The 18,783-nt window shown below is 47.5% G+C and overlaps 1 protein-coding gene across 4 annotated transcripts in view; it reads left to right on the plus strand.

Annotated features, from left to right (window-relative positions):
• Positions 1 to 18,783, plus strand: part of POR (cytochrome p450 oxidoreductase) — a 50,040-nt gene that overhangs the window by 29,040 nt on the left and 2,217 nt on the right. For all 4 annotated transcript variants that reach the window (XM_081890360.1, XM_081890358.1, XM_081890359.1 and 1 more), the window contains 13 exons: positions 978 to 1,026; positions 1,943 to 2,071; positions 2,438 to 2,587; positions 4,350 to 4,474; positions 5,395 to 5,484; positions 6,796 to 6,894; positions 8,067 to 8,183; positions 9,755 to 9,873; positions 12,783 to 12,964; positions 14,436 to 14,585; positions 15,363 to 15,630; positions 16,377 to 16,522; positions 17,740 to 17,825. In XM_081890360.1, coding sequence (XP_081746486.1) covers positions 978 to 1,026; positions 1,943 to 2,071; positions 2,438 to 2,587; positions 4,350 to 4,474; positions 5,395 to 5,484; positions 6,796 to 6,894; positions 8,067 to 8,183; positions 9,755 to 9,873; positions 12,783 to 12,964; positions 14,436 to 14,585; positions 15,363 to 15,630; positions 16,377 to 16,522; positions 17,740 to 17,825 — 1,710 coding nt within the window. The remainder of the gene's footprint in view (positions 1 to 977; positions 1,027 to 1,942; positions 2,072 to 2,437; positions 2,588 to 4,349; positions 4,475 to 5,394; positions 5,485 to 6,795; positions 6,895 to 8,066; positions 8,184 to 9,754; positions 9,874 to 12,782; positions 12,965 to 14,435; positions 14,586 to 15,362; positions 15,631 to 16,376; positions 16,523 to 17,739; positions 17,826 to 18,783) is intronic.

Consider the following 18,783-nt stretch of genomic DNA (forward strand, 5'->3'; position numbering starts at 1 on the left):
CTGAGGTCCAGCGCCGAGGGCCTTCTGGGGGTTCCCTCACTGCAAGAAGTGAGGTTACAGGGAACCAGGCAGAGGGCCTTCTTGGTGGTGGTGCCTGCCCAGTGGAACGCCCTCCCATCAAATGTCAAGGAAATCAGCAACTATCCTACTTTTAAAAGACACCTGAAGGCCGCCCTGTTTAGGGAAGTTTTTAATGTTTAATGCTGTATTGTGTTTTTAATATTCGATTGGGAGCCGCCCAGAGTGGCTGGGGAAACCCAGCCAGATGGGCAGGGTAAAGATACTAAATTATTATTATTGTTATTGCTTCCTCCGACTGTGAAGGCAGAGCAGAACCAGCATGGCTAGTAGCCACTGATAGCCGCCTCCTGCTCTGTGAGTTGGTCCAATCCTCTTTTAAAGCCATCCAAGCTGATACCTTCCTGTGGAAGCGAGTTCCATAGATTAACACTTCCGTGTGCAAAGAAGGACTTTCTGTTATCCGTCCTGAATCTTCCACGTTCAGCTTCATTGAATGGCCAAAGAGTTCTAGTGTTATGAGAGAGGGAGACAAATCTTTTCCTATCCCCTTTCTCCCGATTGTGCATCATTTTACAGACGTCTGTCATGTCACCTCTTACACCCAAATGCTGCAACTTCTCCTCATAAAGGAGTCATCCCAAGCATAGCTTTTCGTGTGAGCAGGACTTTTATTGAATATTTACAAAAAAAAATGGTAAACAGATATGGACATTGGCAGGATTTTTGTAATAACCTGCAGTTTTGTAAGAGCATATAAGTAGATGAATAAAAGAATGTTGATTTAGAATATGCAGGAAATGATAAAAATGAATTTAAGGAACCGCAGAAAGAGGAGGAAGTTGAGTTTTGAAATGTTAAAATGACTGTGAAACTATTGAAATGTATATAACTGAAAATCATAAATATATGTGTGTGCATATATATATAAAATATAACTCTATCTCTTTTTCCTCCAGAGAGAAGACAACAAATGAGGGCAGCTTCATTGAGAAAATGAAAAAGACGGTATGTTTGGCTTTTATTATGTTCATACTTTTCAGCTAGTAGGCTAGAAATGCAAGCTGCCTAAGGCATTGTCCACAAGCCTTGATCCTCTGCTATGGAGTGACTGAGCCAGCTGAATGGTGATACTGGTTAGGAATGCAGGAAGTAGCTTTGTCCCAAGTCAGACCATTGATCTGTCTAGCTCAGTATTGCCTACACGGGGTGGCAGCAGCGGCTCTCCAGGATTTCAGACTGAAGTATTTTCCCAGCTGTTCCTAAGGATGATTCTGGTCCTTGTGGTTCTTAGGAAAGGGCTGGAATGGGAAGATAGCTGCCTTATACAGAGTCAGATCATTGGCCTGTCTAGGTCAGTATGGCCTGCACTGGCTGGCAACAACACCAGGGTTTCAAGCAGGGAATATTTCCCATCCCTACCTGGAGGGATTGAACCCAGGATCTTCTGCATGCAAAGCTGATACTCTGCCTCTGAGCTATGGCACCTCTCTGCCAATCAAGTGGTATATAAATGTTGTTTAATAAAAAAGACCCACCAGAATTTATACTGCATGCATTTCTCCCTAAAATACTAATATTTTTGCACTCATCCCCCCCACCCATAAACTCTGAAAATATGCATTTCTTGAATTGAGGACCAGCTTGCAAAACTCAGAGGAGCATGTGGAACTGTGGTCCAATCTGTGTACTGGGTCAGGAAGTGCAAATTTGAGTCGATTTGCGTCAAACCCCCACAAAACTCTCCCCTGTACCTTCCTGCTGTCTGAAATGGGTGCCGTTCAGGGAGGGTGTCCCCAGAGTGGAGCAGAGCAAGTTTGCATAGACAGATTCAGAAACACTTAAGGCGGAGGTTTGGACCAAGCCTTTGGTGATGAGCAGTCCCAGAGTTTTTGAACCGACTTGAGTTGTCTTTCCTTCTCAGGGCAGAAACATAGTGGTGTTCTATGGATCTCAGACGGGAACTGGTGAAGAATTTGCCAACCGCCTTGCTAAAGACGCCCATCGTTATGGGATGCGGGGCATGTCTGCAGACCCAGAGGAGTACGACCTGGTATGTTCTCTGCAAAATCCAGCCCTTTTGGGTCCTTGACGTGATGAGGGACAAGCCCTGCTCTGCTGTTCCCACAAGCAAGGCCTTCCCTGAATTGCTTCAGTAATTGCTTTGTGTAACTTTGCCTTCTTGCAACCTAAGCATGGTCCTCCCCTTCACATTGGAGACGTGGGGTGAGTGGGTGACATAATGTGCTTTCAACATCTGTCTTGCACACAAATACTTGGCTCGTCCCAAAGAACGTTCCCAACCAAAGGAAGATAGTTGCCTAAAATCACATGCCTGGGGGTGTTTGGGATACTTTTGGGGAACTCTTGACATTCTCAGGAGCTGTCTCCTTACGTGCTGCCCCACTCTCATTCCCAGGCCGACTTGAGCCGCCTCTCTGAGATCGATAAGTCGCTAGCGGTCTTCTGTATGGCCACTTACGGAGAAGGGGATCCCACAGACAACGCCCAGGATTTCTACGATTGGCTGCAGGAAACAGATGCTGACCTCTCCGGCCTCAAATTTGCAGTGAGCATTTTTATCTCTGCCATTCTTTTTCCGGGGCCCAGGTTTGACATATCTATGTGGTATGTGTGTTTGTGTAAAAGAAGCTGCATTGGAGCTATTTCAGGCTCTTTGCCTCAAAATCTAGTTGCATCTGTTGCGTATTTAGCAGATTATTATTTTTTTAATCATGATTTTTATTGAGTTTTCCATATTTCATTTCATTGTACATATCCAAAGCTTACATTATTACTCAGAAGAACATCGACCTCCTTCCCTCCCTCTTTCCGACTTTCCTATAACTTTAACATATTTATCGCATTTCTATAATTACTTCTTTACCTTATATGATCTTTTTAAAATCACCCTCTCATTTGTAAATTAGCTGCTCCTTTCCACAGTACCAAACGTTTTCATGTGTTTACAATTTTCTTTCAAATAATATATAAATTTGCTCCAGTCTTTTTGAAATCTTTCATCAGGTCAGTTCCTATTTAGCAGATTTATTGCGCTGCAGAAAGTATGCTGGGGAGACCACACGTTCAGGAAACAATGAAGAAATGCAGAAATATCTTTTGCTTGGCTTTAATTACAAAAACAAAAACTCTTCTTACATTAAATCTATAAGTATGACCCATTCACCAGGGTACTGAGAGAGGAATATGCTGCTCTTTATATACTATGCCCAGTTGCTAACACAGCTTAATTAACACCACTTAACAGCACCTGCTATACTGCTTCACAGCTGTAAAACTAGGTCATGATATTTACTCTGGCCTTTAAAGAGATGCACATCTTGTGAAACAATAATGAACCTTGATATTTAAATAAACCATTCAACAGCTTCTCCCAGTGAATCTGAATTCTGAGTGGCAAATGACCTCAGTGATTTTAGCCTTGAAACATACCCAGCCCCTTAAACCTGCAGAGGCTCCCCGCCCCCTGCTCTTGCCATATTGTGGCTCTCATGGAATCTGATGAAATGAGCATCTCATCAGAAGAATGTGGATGTCATGGACTGGCTTAGATTCAGAAGAGTGGGGGGAGGCAGCAGCTGGGGGACCCCCAGGGAATCCCCAGGGGAAGAAGGGTCAGAGCCTGGGGATTGGTGGCGGGATGATGATGAGTGGTCAGAGGGAGAAGGAGGAGGGGTCGGAAGCAGAAGAGGCAACAGGGTTTAGTGAGCAAGAAGAGGATGTGGCAGAGAGCAGTTCAGACTCAGAGGCAGGAGAGGAGGGGGACCAGGAGGCAGAGATGAGGCAGGCTGCCGCAGAATCCAGGGCATCTCCCCCTCCTGCAATGACCCGCTCACCTCCTACCTGGTCTCCCTGAACACACAGAGAAATGAATAGAGCAGAGGAGAGATTGGTTGTGTACAGGCGCAGTCTCCGATCGCTTGCCAAAAACCCAGGAGAGAAGGGGGCATAGGCAGTTGTGGGGAGACAGGGGACCATCAATCCTTCCAACTGCCTCATTGGGGCAAGACCTACGGGGAAGTGTTGCTGGAGCTCAACATGGTGGCAACGACTTTGAGGCAACCTCCCCCAGGGTATCCTCATGGATCTACGTGTGGGTCCAGACTGATTGCCTGTAGACTTGTGGCTCTAGTTCCTTTCTCCACCCTGCACACAACTTTTAGAAAACGCCTCTCGCGGTGTTGTTTTTCTTTGCTAAACAAAGCCAGTAGCACCTTAAAGACCAACTAAGTTAGTTCTTGGTATGAGCTTTCGTGTGCATGCACACTTCTTCAGATACCTGATTCCGGTTGTTGTTGTTGCCTTCTTAGGTGTTTGGCTTGGGGAACAAGACCTATGAGCATTTCAACGCCATGGGGAAGTACGTGGACAAGAGGCTGGAAGAGCTTGGAGCCCAGCGGATCTTTGAACTTGGGCTGGGAGACGACGACGGGAAGTAAGTGAGCCTTGGTCAGCCTGGATAGCTCAGTTGGCGTGGGTTGCAGGTTCGAATCCCCGTATGGGACAGCTGCATAGTCCTTCATTGCAGGGGGTTGGACCAGATGACTTCTTTGGGACCCTTTCAACTCTACGATTCTGTGATTTTAGGACTTCAAGTGCCAAACTTGTCCTTCTCTTCTCACCCTTTAACAAATGCTATTCTGAATGCTTAAAAAAAATTCTGCTGGAACTGCTGAGAAGACTAGAAATGCAGCAGCCACTGCAAAGTTGAGCATTTGTGAAAGTGGCTAAGAGCAAATGGCTTTAAACCAGCCGGAAGAGTTTGAGTGGCAGGTTCTGCTTTGAGAAAAGCGGCTCTCTGACTTTAAAGAGGCATTTACGTGATTGTAAAGAGGGCTGAGCGTGAGAGAAGCAAAAGAAGTCGGGGGTGGTTGGTGGGTGAGAATGAACCTTCTCCCTAACCTGTGCATGCAAGAAGCTTTTAATCCATGACCCTGAAACAAGGCTTGAGACGCTAGGCATATAATAATAATAGTAATAATGATGATGATGATGATGATCATGATGATGAAACAAACAAACAACTGTCTGACTTTTAGAGGACATCTGAAGGCAACCCTGTTAAGGGAAGTTTTTAATGTCTAATTTTTTGCCATCTTTTATGTGCTGTATGCTGCCCAGAGTGGCTGGGGAAATCCAGCCAGATGGGCGGGGTAGAAATATTATTATTATTATTATTATTATTATTATTATTATTATTATTATTATTGGTGGGTTGGTCCAGTGCCCTCCCAGGATGGTCTGGCATCTCTCCCCTCCTTCAGGGGGGTGCACTGGCATTCAGCTTGCTGCTGTTTTGTTCTAAATGACAACTTTGTTTCCCACCCCCTTCCCTGCCATCGCTTCTCTCGACAGCCTGGAAGAAGATTTTATCACATGGCGTGAGCAGTTCTGGCCGGCAGTCTGTGAACATTTTGGTGTGGAAGCCACAGGAGACGAAACAAGGTCAGTCCCAAGAGATGGTGGCGGTAGCGGGATTGAGAACTGCTGCAGATGGAGCATCAGTTTGAGTGTGGGAGATGGGGCTCTGCTGTTAGCTTGCCGTGTGGCCACAGCTGGGCCCCTCTGGAGTGTATGCATCTACCTTTCACTCTGAATGAAGTTAATGGACCTTGCCCATTGTTTTCAAAGGTTTTACTTTTGAGTATGTCTGATGCAAGGGACGCGGGTGGTGCTGTGGGTTAAACCACAGAGCCTAGGACTTGCCAATCAGAAGGTTGGCGGTTTGAATCCCCGCGACGGGGTGAGCTTCCGTTGCTCAGTCCCTGCTCCTGCCAACCTAGCAGTCCAAAAGCACGTCAAAGTGTGAGTAGATAAATAGGTACCGCTCTGGCGGGAAGGTAAATGGCGTTTTCGTGCGCTGCTCTGGTTTGCTGGCCACATGACCCGGAAGCTGTACACCGGGTCCCTCGGCCAGTAAAGCGAGATGAGCGCCGCAACCCCAGAGTCGGCCACGACTGGACCTATTGGTCAGGGGTCCCTTTACCTTTTATGTCTGATGCAACCCATTGTCTCTGTCTCAAGACTGCCACATGGGAAGAGTAAACTCTTTTGAACCTGGTCCTGTCTAATGATGATTAATTTTATTTCTTGAAAATATATCCCACCCTTCCTCCTCAAGGCAGCAAACAGCGTACTGTTTAAAACAAAAGCAAAACAACATTTTAAAGCAGATTAGAGCACACTAGACACATTTAAAACAACAAACACCTAAAACACAGTTCAGTTTTTTAAATAGCAGTTTAAAAAGTTAAACACATGATTTCATGGGGTTGCTCGGAACAGTAGTCCGCCGGAGTCCCCAGGAATTGCATTTCAAATGCCTGCTGCAGGTTCACCTCACTAGGGAAGGCCTTCCAAAATTGGGGAACCACCACTAAAAAGGCCCTGTCATGAGTCAGCACCATCTAGGCAGCCCCCAGTGGCAGCAGCACCAACAAGGCCTCACCTGCTGATCGCAGGGTTGAATTTGGCTGGTATCGCAGAAGGCACTCTTTTAGCTACTAGGCTCCCAAGCCGTGTAGGGTTTTATACTCTAGGACCCTTGTCTTGAATTTTGCCCAGGGGACCACCCCTCAAAAGGCCCTGTCACACCACAGGTCACGCACACAGGCCCCTGTCGATGTTTCCGGAACAGTCCCAAGTCTAAGAACTGGGCAATACCATCTGCTTGGCTCTCCTCTGTTGTCCTCTGGAGAGCTGAGAAGCTGGCCGTTTTGTCCTTGCCTCTGACTTCTCCTTCTTCTCCTTCTCCAGCATACGGCAGTACGAGCTGGTGGTCCACACGGACATCAGCCCCGACAAGGTTTACACGGGTGAAATGGGCCGCCTCAAGAGCTACGAGAACCAAAAACCGTAAGTGCTACATTTGTGGGAGCAGCAGGGTTGGTATCAGGACTGCCCCCCCGCAAGGGTCGCTGTAAGTTTGGGCCTCAAACAGCATTGCAGTAATTGACCTGCAGGTTACCAGAGCCATAGTCCACTGCAGCCAAAATTTAGGTGCTTCCACAATCTCTTACACATGAGGAACGGGTATTATATGGCACTGCTAACAGCACTGCCATATATTATAATAATATAATAATAATAATTTATTATTTGTACCCCGCCCAACTGGCTGGGCTCCCCCAGCCACTCTGGGCGGCTTCCAACAAAGATGAAAAATACACTAAAATGTCACATATTAAAAATTTCCCTGAACAGGGATCCATAGATCAAAGAAGTCTAATGTGTGTATATCGGGTAAGACAATCTCAGAGGTAAACTGGTCCCAAATTGTTAAGGGCTTTTTATACTAATAGTAACACCTTCTCTACTACTACTACTACTACTACCACTACTACTATTATTTAGTTTTTCAGCTTTTAAAATTTTACAATTATCCAACAACCAGCATAAAAACAAGGTACCAAAGAATCTCCTGAACTTCCCTCCTCCCCTTTGTGGGTATTGACCTTTTCCTCCTGCATCTCTTATATTAATCCAAATCTTTCGCATCTTGATTATACCCAAAATTCAACATTAAAATACAAGTGCTATTCCAATCCTAATGTTTTTAGTTGTTTGCAATGGTTTTTCAGGCAAATTATGTATTTCCCCCCATTCCTTATTAAAATTTTGGTCTTTCTGGCTTCTGATTCCTTTGGTCATTTTTGCCATTTTGGCCTAATCCACCAACTTAATCTGCCATTCTTCTCTGGCAGGGGCTTTGTCTTCTTTCCATCTCTGGGCCATTAACATCCGAGCAGCAGTGGCCACATACATAAATAGTCGTTTCTGGTCTTTTAGCACCTAGAATGCCTAAAAGAATAAAAATAAGATTTTTGGCAATACCTTCATTTCGATATCCTTCCCAGTAATGATAAGTTCAACTTGAGGTGAAGGTGTTACTATTACTGGGGTGGGAGAACACATTCATTTGGGGGCAATCCTTGGAAGTGTCAAACCCCGTGTCCCCACTGCAGTGCAATCCATGACTTCAGGTACGTGGGGCAATAAGTCTAATGGGTCTTCTTGGTTCATTCCAGGCCGTTCGATGCCAAGAACCCCTTCTTGGCGCCTGTTTCTGTGAACCGGAAGCTGAACCAAGGTGGGGACAGGTACCTCATGCACCTGGAACTGGATATCACAGGCTCCAAAATCAGGTAAAATGTCTAAGAATGAATTTGATTCACCTGCATACCCCATCTTCCTTGAGTTTGTTGCATGACTTGAAATCTGAAGAGCTCTCCTGGAGCAGGAGAAAACAGAACCTGTCTGGTGTTGTCCCTTGATTCTCACAGTAGACAGATGTCTCTTCCAGGGATCCCGTCTGCAGAACATGATAATAGTCTCTCTCCTGTCCTCCCTGCCAGCAAGTGATGTTCAGAGATAGACTGCCCCTAAAAATGGCAGTTCCATTTGTTTTACATTGGCTGGAGAAGAACAGTTCCTCTTGCCTTTCGTGAACCTCTTGCCTGCCTGCTGTTTAATCGGCGCAACATTTTGCTTTGTACTTCTAGGCATTTTAACCATCTTGCATTTTCTGAGGACATAACTGATCCCTGAAGGGTACAAATACTCTGCTCCCCACCCACCCCAACTTGCATAAATTCTTCTAAAGTAAAAGTGGGCCTGTTTTTCTCTGGTCTTTCAATCCTTTCCCCACGCATAGCTTATGATTTTGCATAAAGGAAGATTGGAGCTAGGGAGGCCTCTATTAAAATGGATATTTTTTTTGGGGGGGGAAATGCCAAGGATGTGTGATGGTCAGGGATGATGGGAGTCCAAGGATATCTGGAGGGCTACCGATCTCTGTCTCTAGCCTAAATGAGTGCAGCATGGTGGAAACTCTCCCTTCGGCTGTCCTCCTGTATTCTCTTCCTTGGAAGTAAGCTCTGCTGAACTCAATGGGACTTCAGTTCCAACTATAAATGTGCAGGACTTCGCAGCGAGCAATGCTACGTCTTCCTTAAGTTGATGCTGCTGTTTAGACAATGAGGTGTTGGCAGCTCAGGTTTTTTGAAATTGTACTTCCAGGAAGCGAAGTGCATGAATGCAGAATAGGGCTGCCATACTTCTGGAATCTCCTGGATTTGTGCGCTGAAAATAGCGTCTGGGCGGAATTTTCAGAAATTGGTTAAAATGTCGGGGAAAACCCTGGCGTATGGCAGCCCAAGGGTTGCTGTAAGTTTGGGCCTCAAATAGCATTGCAGTAATTAACCTGCAGGTTATAAGAGTCATAGTCCCCTGCAGCCAAAGTGTAGGTGCTTCCACACTCCATATCGGAAAGCTTAACAACTTTGCCCAAAACAAAAGAAAACAGCTTTTGAAATATGGCAACCCTAGAGACGTCCAAGAGGATCCCATCGGAATTACTTTCACGGATCACTACACAGAATCTAGATCCCAGCCTTGTGCAATAATCACTCTCTTATACAATCACATGCTGAGACCTGATCAGATGCATTTATCCCACTGTATTTCTTCAATTGCGTTTTAAGTGGAATATAGACAGACCCACGGTCCATCTAACACAGTATTGTCTACACTGACTGGCAGTGGGTCTCCAGGGTTTCAGGCAGGGTTTCTGGCCTCCCCCAGCCCTACCTAGAGATGCCATCTGGGTCTCCTTGTTCATGGCGTGTGTCATGGGGCTCTTGAGTGCAGAGTGGGGCACTCTGCTCTGAAAGACAGACCAGGTGAGACAAGGCCTCTCTCTTCATCTCTTTGCCAGATACGAATCTGGGGACCACGTCGCTGTGTACCCAGCCAACGACACTTCGCTGGTCAACCAGCTTGGGGAAATCCTTGGTGCAGATTTAGATATGGTTATTTCCCTCAACAATCTAGATGGTGAGTATTCTCTCCCCCGCCCCAGAAAAGCAGTCCTTCCAATTTATTCCCATTCATTTTGTCAAGTTGATGAACCGCCCAGTCTCCAGAACAGCAGTTCTCAAAATGTAAATAGCTCATGTAAGCGTAGAGGTGATCTGCGCTCAAATGATCTTTCACCCCTGCATTTGTTTACAAGACCCTTGACCTAGCTGAGTGGAGGGAGGTGATCTCAAGTCAACAGCTCACTAGGAGATAAAACAGGCACCCTCCTCTGAGAGCAGTGTCTGGGCGGAAATCGTTGAAGTGTCTGGGACGTATGGCAAGCCCTGCCGGAAGTCTAGATTTTGGTGAATTTCCTTAAAAATAGCTCAAAAACTACTTCTTTTTTGAGCTTTTGCAAAAAAAATGCTCAGCAACTTTGGCCAAAACAAAATAAACCCTCAACAACTTTGCCATATTTCTGAAATATGGCAACCCTTACCCAAACCTCCTTCATTATTATTTAATGCCTTACAGCACACTATGGCCACATTCACACAATACATTCAAAGCACTCTGGTACCACTATAAGCAATCCTGGCTTCCTTCAGAGAAGTCTGGGAGCTGGAGTTTGTTATGGGTGCTGAGTCTCTAGGAGTCCCCTGTTCAGCTCCCAGAGCTAAAATTTCCCATAGTTCTTTGTGAGGAGGGTTTGATTGCGTAACTACTCTCGGAATTGTAACTGTCTGAGGGGAATGGGAGCCTGCCAGCAACTCTCAGCACCCTCAACTCGCTGCATTTCCCAGAATCCTTCATTGCGGGGGGTTGGACTAGATAACCCTCAGGACCCCTTCCAATTCAACAATTCTATGATTATAAGATGTGCCCTTAATCTTCTCCCCTCCTTGGTGGTCCTTTGCGTACCAAACAAGAGGTCCACCCGCCTTCTGCAGCACAGTAGGCGTAACTCTCCAAGAATCTGATAAAATTGTCTACTCACTTAGGCATTTCCAAATCTGAACGCTCTTTATGGCATCGCGCAGCGTTGCACTTGCTGTACAACACGTGCTTCTGCTTGCACAATCTAATTCCATGTTGGTGCAAAGAAGCTTTTTGTAAAATAAGAAAAACAAAACAGCTATCCAAGTTGGAACGAGCTTTCTGGCAGAACCAGTTTCTCTTCCCGTGAGGTACTGGATCTAAAGCTGTTTGGCGCCCAGCTGTCCAGTCTGGTTCCTTGGCTTGAAGTCTAGCTTGCCTTCCAGAACCTTTTCCCATGCTCTTTATGAACCTGAGATCGCCCATGCATTTACTGCTTTTTCACCCCATTGAGTTCACAAGTGGTGGTGGAGACCCAGCAGTGCCTTGAATAACTCTGTCATCTGCAGTTTCTTTCCATTTGCCCAGAATCCTTGAGGAGTTTGGCTTTCCCTCAGGCAGGCTCCTTGCCTAGTGGCCGATTGAGGCCGTTCAGGGTGTCGGTTCTCGTAGCGCTCATTTCTTCTTGCTTGTCCCATTCATTTGCTGTCAGTTTTCTTCAGTTGAGCCTCTCTGATTTCAAGCGTGAAAGGGCTTGCACGAGTTCCCTTCAAAAGAACTTGAGAAGAGCCGTGCTGGATCAGGCCAATGGCCTATCTAGTCCAGCATCCTGTTCTCACAGTGGCCACCCAGATGCCTCTTCTGGGAAACCCACAAGCCCAAGAGCACCCTGCCCTCCTGTGGTTTCCTGCAACTGATATTCAGAAGCATCTGTGCCTCCGACTGCAAAGGCAGCGCATAGCCATTTTGGCTATTAGCCCCTGATAACATTTTAAAGCCATCCAAGTTGGTGGCCATCACTGCCTCCTGTGGGAGGGAGTTCCATAGTTTAACCGAGTGAAGGAGGACTTTTTTCTGTCAGTCCCCAAACTTCCAGCATTCAGTTAAATGGGATGCCCATGAGTTCTAGTGCTATGAGGGGGAGGAAACCTTTTTTCTCTATCCATTTTCTCCATGCCACGTGTAATTTTATAAACTTTTTTCTTTTCTATTTTTAAAAAATTGTTTATTTGGTTTTCAGATCAAAGTTATACAATCACATATCCAATATGCAACATAAAAACAAGATTCCAAAGAATCTACTGGACTTTCGTCCTGCATTTTTTTTTATTATAGAAATCTTTTACATTTCCATTATGTCCAAAATTCACCATTAAACTACAAGTGTTATTCCAGTCCTACTAAGTTATAATTTTTCCCGTTTCCTTATTGAAATTTTGGTCTTCCTGGTTTCTGATTCTTCCAGTCTTTTTTACAAATTCAGCATAATCTGCTATTCTTCTCTGATAGGGACTTTATCTTCTTTCAATCTCTGGAAAACTTCTGTCACCTCTCACTTGCCTTTTCTCTAAACTAAAAAGTCCCAAGAGCTGCAGCCTTTTTTTCACAGGGGATTTTTTCACAGGGGATTCGCTTCTGCCACCAAAACTCAGTGAGAGTGGGGGTCTGCCTTAATCTCAGGAGAGAGAAAATGGGGAAATCGCAGGGTGGGAGAGACCACTGTTGAAGGCAGCCCTGTTTAGGGAAGCTTTTAATGTTTGATGCATTAGTGTATTTTAATATTTTGTTGGAAGCCGCCCAGAGTGGCTGGGGAAGCCCAGCCAGATGGGCCGGGTATAAATAAATCATTATTATTATTATTCTGAGCCCCAGTCACCTGGACTTCCATATCTGATGCAACAGCTCACAGGACATCCCCTGGGGTGGTTCTTGGGGCCATCTCTATAGGGGAAGCCCCATTTCCAAATTGTGACCACGAATGGCAGCATCAAACTGCTTTGATAACCATGTCCCATGCAGGCCCACCAAAGGGTTGGGGAGCTGCCTGGACTTTCCGAAAAAGACCCCCGCAGCGGTACTTGGTGGCAGCGCAGCTCCCCAACTCTCCCCTCTCTGCCTCCTTCCTGCAGAGGAGTCCAACAAGAAGCACCCGTTCCCTTGCCCCACGACCTACCGCACAGCCCTGACCTACTACTTGGACATCACGAACCCGCCCCGCACCAACGTCCTCTACGAGCTGGCGCAGTACGCCACAGACCCCACCCAGCAGGAGCACCTGCGCAAGATGGCCTCCTCCCACATCGAAGGCAAGGTAGGTCCCGGCCGCAGCTAGCTCCCCCTAGTGGCGTGGAGGCGATGTCTCGGAAAACGTTGATTAGGGGTCTGCAATTCCAAAGCTGGTCGTTGAGTGTCGGGCGTGGTGGGTAGCTTAACCCTTTCCCTATCAAGAGTTAGAGGAGTCTTGTTCAGTGGTCCAGCAGGAAACAGCATCTGGTGGTTGAAGAGAGGTGAATCACATACTCCCTGTCTGTGGCTTCACCTCAGGGAAAGTCTGATTCCTGCTTTGATTGATAAGAGGCAAAAACTCGTATTCTCCCCCCCCCACCCCCTAACCTAGGAGTCCTTCCAATTGATTCCCTTTTGTTACGTCAAGCTGATGAACCGTCCAGTTTCCAGAACGGCAGTTCTTGAAATTTAAATTGCTGGAGGTTTGCCCTGATTTTGCACCCCAGAAGGACTTGCTTTCAGCTCACGTAAGCGTAGAGATGATCTGTGCTCAAATGATCTTTCACCCCTGCGTTTGTTTACACGACCCTTGACTGAGCTGACTGAGGGAGGTGATCTCAGGTCACCAGCTCACACTTAGCTTGGTAGGACAGGGAGCCACAAGTGGTCTCCTCCTGGCCCTTTTCTCCAGGATTCTCCTTGCAGACTAGCAGTGTCTCTCCAGGGCTTTGACCAGAGAGAGAATTCCCTTTGTCTCCCCATCCCTACCAGCTTGGATCCTTCGTGGTGCTGAAAACAGATTCCTAAGCTGAGCACATGCTCAGGTCCGTTCAGCCTTAAGTATTTGTCTTCTGCCATAGAACTGAACTTATAGTCCTTTTGCACTAAAATCTTCTCTTAGTTCTCTGTGTCTGCATGCATCATTGTGGGTCATTCTAACAAGTGAGGGCAGGGAGGCGCACCTCTTCGGGGGACGGCCTGTAGCTCAGTAATTCCCAAATCTTTTTTTGGGCCGCTGTCCCCTTTGAGTTCTATGAACTCACTCCCAGTGCCCCCTACCCTCCAAAAAGCATTATTCAGAAGAGTGGTTTGCGCAGAATAAAATTTAAAACAATAGCAACAAATGGCGCATTTAATTAATCCCATTAAAACTATTTAGTTTAATTCAACAAAACGGATGAACTTGATCCAGTGATACCAGCTTTTTGATACATCATCATCATCATTATTATTATTACTGTGTTGTTTTTGTTGTTGTTGTTGTTGTTATTATAATTTGTATACTGCCCTATGCTTGTAGATCTTGGGGCAGTTCACAACATAAAATTACAATATAAAAACCACAAAATACATAGCAAAATCTACACCTCTGGGGAACCCCCCCCCCAACAACCCTCCTTGCCTTTTAGCACCCCACCCCTAGGTCCTCCCACCGCCCCTGCCCCCAGGGGGTGCTATTTCTCCCTTTAGGAACCACTGACGAGCAAGTGCATCTCTTTGTGGGCCTGCCCAGCATAATATGTGGCTCACTGGAGGGCATCTCTTCTTTCACACAGTCACTGTACCTCAGCTGGGTTGTTGAAGCCCGGAGGAACATCCTGGCCATCTTGCAGGACACGGCCTCCCTCCGGCCCCCCATTGACCACCTCTGCGAGCTGCTGCCCCGCCTGCAGGCTCGCTACTATTCCATCGCTTCGACGTCCAAGGTGAGCACCAGGAGGCGCAGGGAGAGGGGGGGAGGGATGTGTTCCCGGGCTTCCTCAGGTTCCCACCTTAGCAGACCTTGTCTGCTGGTTAATGTGTGACATTCAGTTCTTTCCATCTGCCAGCGCTAGCCTTTAGTGGAGGTTAGGGACGTAGGTGGTCTAAACCACTGAGCCTCTTGGGCTTGCCAATCAGAAGGTTGGCGGTTCAAATCCCCGTTGCTCTGTCCCAGCTCCTGCCAACCTAGCAGCTCAAAAGCATGCCAGTTCTAGTACTCAAATAGGTACCGCTGTGGTAGGAAGGTAAACGGTGTTTCCATGCGCTCTGGTTTCCATTGTGCCAGAAACGGTTTAGTTATGCTGGTCACATGACCCGGAAAGCTGTCTGTGGGCAAATGCCTGAAAGTGAGATGAGCGCCGCAACCCTGTAGTCGCCTTTGACTGGACTTAACTGTCCAGGGGTCCTTTTTTTTTTTAGTGGATTCCTCCCCCAGGACTGGTCAAACTGACCTCCTACTTCCCTCACGCCAGCTGCACTGACAGTTGGCATTCCATGCCTGGCCCTTTATGGTGTTTCATTGTAATGCAGCAGCCTGGATACTTTGGGGGGTGAAGGGTGGGGGAGGGGAAGACAGGGCCTGCTGAGCTGTTCTATCCCGGCTTGGTCACTGGGATCATCTGCAGGACGGTCGCTGGTTGTTCATCCAGTGTCACCGGCCCAGGCCTGTGACTTGAACTCCTCCACCAACCCTGCCATCAGCCTTCTCCCTCTCTTCTCAGGTGCAACCCAACTCCATCCACATCTGCGCTGTGCTGGTGGAGTACAAGACCAAGACGGACCGCATCAACAAAGGGGTGGCCACTAGCTGGCTGAAGAACAAGCAGCCCAATGAGAACGGGCACAAGTCCACAGTGCCCATGTATGTCCGGAAGTCCCAGTTCCGCCTGCCATTCAAGCCTAGCACTCCCGTCCTGATGATCGGGCCTGGCACTGGCATTGCCCCCTTCATGGGCTTCATCCAGGAGCGGGGCTGGCTCAAGCAGCAAGGTGGGTGCCGTCCCAAACAAGTCGACCCTCTTTACTGGACTCTGATTGGCCATGCCAGTGGCAAATGGGATGGCTTGTTGTTGAATTCCACAATCTGCACTAGGGGTGAGGGATCTCAAGGTGTAGAGTGCCCTTGGGACTCTGGCCGCTCATTGGCTGTGCTCTATGCCGGCTGAAACTGCTCTTGCTTGCCTGAAATTTGTCCTTGCGTGACTTACGATGGAGAGGTGTCTCTGTAGAAACCTCTGGCTTCTCCATGGCTTTTTCCTTGTAAAATGCTGGGGTGGGAGCATGAAGCACTGTCTAGGTCTGATTTGACTTGACTTAACAGTGCTTTGTAGGCCAGTTCTGCCAGGCGACATAGCAGTGTTGTGAAGTCCAATCAGAGCAAGGGCGTGAAGCGCTGCCCTTGCTCTGAACTGGCTTGCTGATGCAATGGAGGTCAACGCCGCCAGGCAATGTTGGCGTTGCCTGAAACCAAATCAGAATGAGGGCACTCCTCCCTGTCTTGGCTCTGGCACCTTGGGAGGGAAAACTAGATGCCACACCGCAACCCACTTCTTTGTCTCTGAGCTCCTTTTATTAAACTTTGCTACAAGTTTAATAAAATAAAATGAGTCTCGCGATTGGGAGGCCAGTTCAGAGCAGGGCTTCAGACAGGCGCAGTGGGCAGCCTCCATCACAAGAGGGGGCATCCTGTCAATAAGTTGCACCAGAGTGAAGGATGGGGTTTTTTTCCGTTCCAGGCAAGGATGTGGGCGAGACGGTGCTTTATTACGGTTGTCGGCACGAGAACGAGGACTACCTCTACAAGGAGGAGCTGGCCAAGCTTCTCAAGGAAGGGGCCCTCACACAGCTCAACGTCGCTTTCTCCAGGGACCAACCTCAGAAGGTATTCCTGCGTTGGACTAGATGATCCTCTGGGCTTCCTCCAACTCTGTGATCCTGTGCACCTCCCTTGATTTTTGCAGGGCTTTGTCAGTCAAGCGTAATTCTGACACGGCAGTGAGGCCATTGCCCTCCTCTTTTTCATTCTTGTCTTCCTCCTATTAATTAAATTGACGTACAGTCCTTCATCCGAAGGCCACGTGGCAGTTCACCGCTTGCAACATAAATTTCGCAACATAAGGATTAACACAGTTATATAAATGCAACACCAATAAGGAGTGCAAGGTGAAATGGAAATTGTCATAAGAGCAATAGCATAAAAAGGAGGACGGAATCAGCAGTGGGGCATCTGAAATACAAAGGCAGCACACAAATCACTTCTAAGGGTTGACAGGTCTCTTCAGGGGGTGGGAAAGGGGGCTGCACTGATGGGAGAGGAGGGGCACCCCCTTGTCTCTCTGCCCCCCCCCCCGTGCAGCTGAGAAACATGGCATCATGGCAAAGAACTCTTGCCAGGCCGATATACATGCTCCCCGGTTGAGTTTGTGGTAGGGCCACTGCGATTGTCCACCTGGGCACCTCTCAGTTGTCTTCCTTAGCTCCTCTCTGTTTAAATGTGCCAAGTCACCTTTGCAATCATAAGGACTAGAATCTTTTCCGTGTGTGTGTGTGTTTTAATGAATCTTCCCTGTGTTTTAATGAAGCAGAGGGTAAGATTCTGTAATGCCTTCCGGGTGTTGCTGGAATACAACTCCCATAATCCCTGGCCATTGCCTGTGCTTCCTGGGGGAACCGATGGGGGCTAGAGTCTTTCAACACCTGGAAGTTACCATGTTGGCTGCTCCTAGTGGATGCCACACGGAATGCTAACCCGGCACCCTCCAGATGTTTTGACTACAACTCCCATCAGCCCCAGCAAACTTGGAAAGGGCCGAACTAAAGTGTTTAAGGCAGGCATAGGCAAACTCGGCCCTCCAGACTACAACTCCCATCATCCCTAGCAAACAGGACCAGTGGTCAGGGATGATGGGAGTTGTAGTCCCAAAACATCTGGAAGGCTGAGTTTGCCTATATGTGTTTTAAGAGAGAGTTAGGGTTGGTGGGAAGTTGCTTTGTGCTTCTTACGATATGACTGCCGAGGATACAACTGGGAGACTTCACAAGCTTGAACGGCTTTTGTTCCCCAACCCCCCCCCCCTTAATCTGCTTCTGCTTTTCTAGATTTACGTCCAGCACCTGCTGAAGAAGAACAAGGAGAATGTCTGGAAGCTGATCCACGAAGGAAACGGGCACATCTACGTGTGCGGGTGAGTAGGGGGCTTGGTTTTGGGGGTGCAGAGCCCTCTCTTGAGGCAGCTGCTGCAGTCCCTTTGCCTCTATGAGCTGCAGAAGATGGAGCAGACAGGAAAAGAAGGAGGCCAGGACCGGAACTGGCAGCTGGGAACTGCGCAGGAGCAGAATTTTTGGCTAAACGTTTGGGAGAAACTTCCTGAACGCCTCAGCTGCTCCGAGACCGGAATGAGCTGGCTCAGGAGGAGGTGGACTCTCCTTTAGAGAGGAGGTATGCAAGCAGATGATGGTTGCTGTGTCCTGCCTTGAGCAGAGGAGCTGGACTGGGTGACTCTCTTAAGGCAACTTCCAGGACTTTGATTCAGCTCAGAAGTGAGGCTACTCTACACTCCTGGCAGTGGCTCCCTGGCCCTGCCTGGATATGCCGTTGTGGATCGAACCTGAGACCTTCTGCATTCAAAGCAGATGCTCTGCAACTGGGCTAAGGTTCTTTCCAATCTCCCGTTATATCTGTAAGAGGAGACAGTCCTGGGCAAGGTAGACTTATGATAGTCAGTTTTATGTACAAGTATTTACTGGAAGTTCTCAAGGAGTGGTGAAGCTGAACTTCTCCACCAAAAGGCTGTGTATCTCAAGAGCCATGTTTCAGTTGAAAGAAAATGCCTCTGTCTCCCAAAACGATGGGGAATCTGTCTTCAAACCCAACATGAGTTCCATTTGTTGAGCAGGGTTTCCTCCCAGAATCTGGTGCCTTCTGCTCTGTCACTGAGCTGTGAGCCATTAAAAATTAAGACATAGGATTTGAATTGTAGAATTTTAGAGTTGGAAGGGAGCCCACGGGTTATCTAGTCCAAGCCCCTGCAATCCAGAAATCTCAACCAAAGCATCCATGACAGACGACCATCCAACCTCTGCTTAAAACCTCCAGTGAAGGAGAGTCCACAACCTCCTGAGGGAGACCGTTCCACTGTTGAA

This window comes from Podarcis melisellensis (assembly GCF_964234715.1).
Source record: "Podarcis melisellensis genome assembly, chromosome: 15".
NCBI classification, from domain to species: domain Eukaryota; kingdom Metazoa; phylum Chordata; class Lepidosauria; order Squamata; family Lacertidae; genus Podarcis; species Podarcis melisellensis.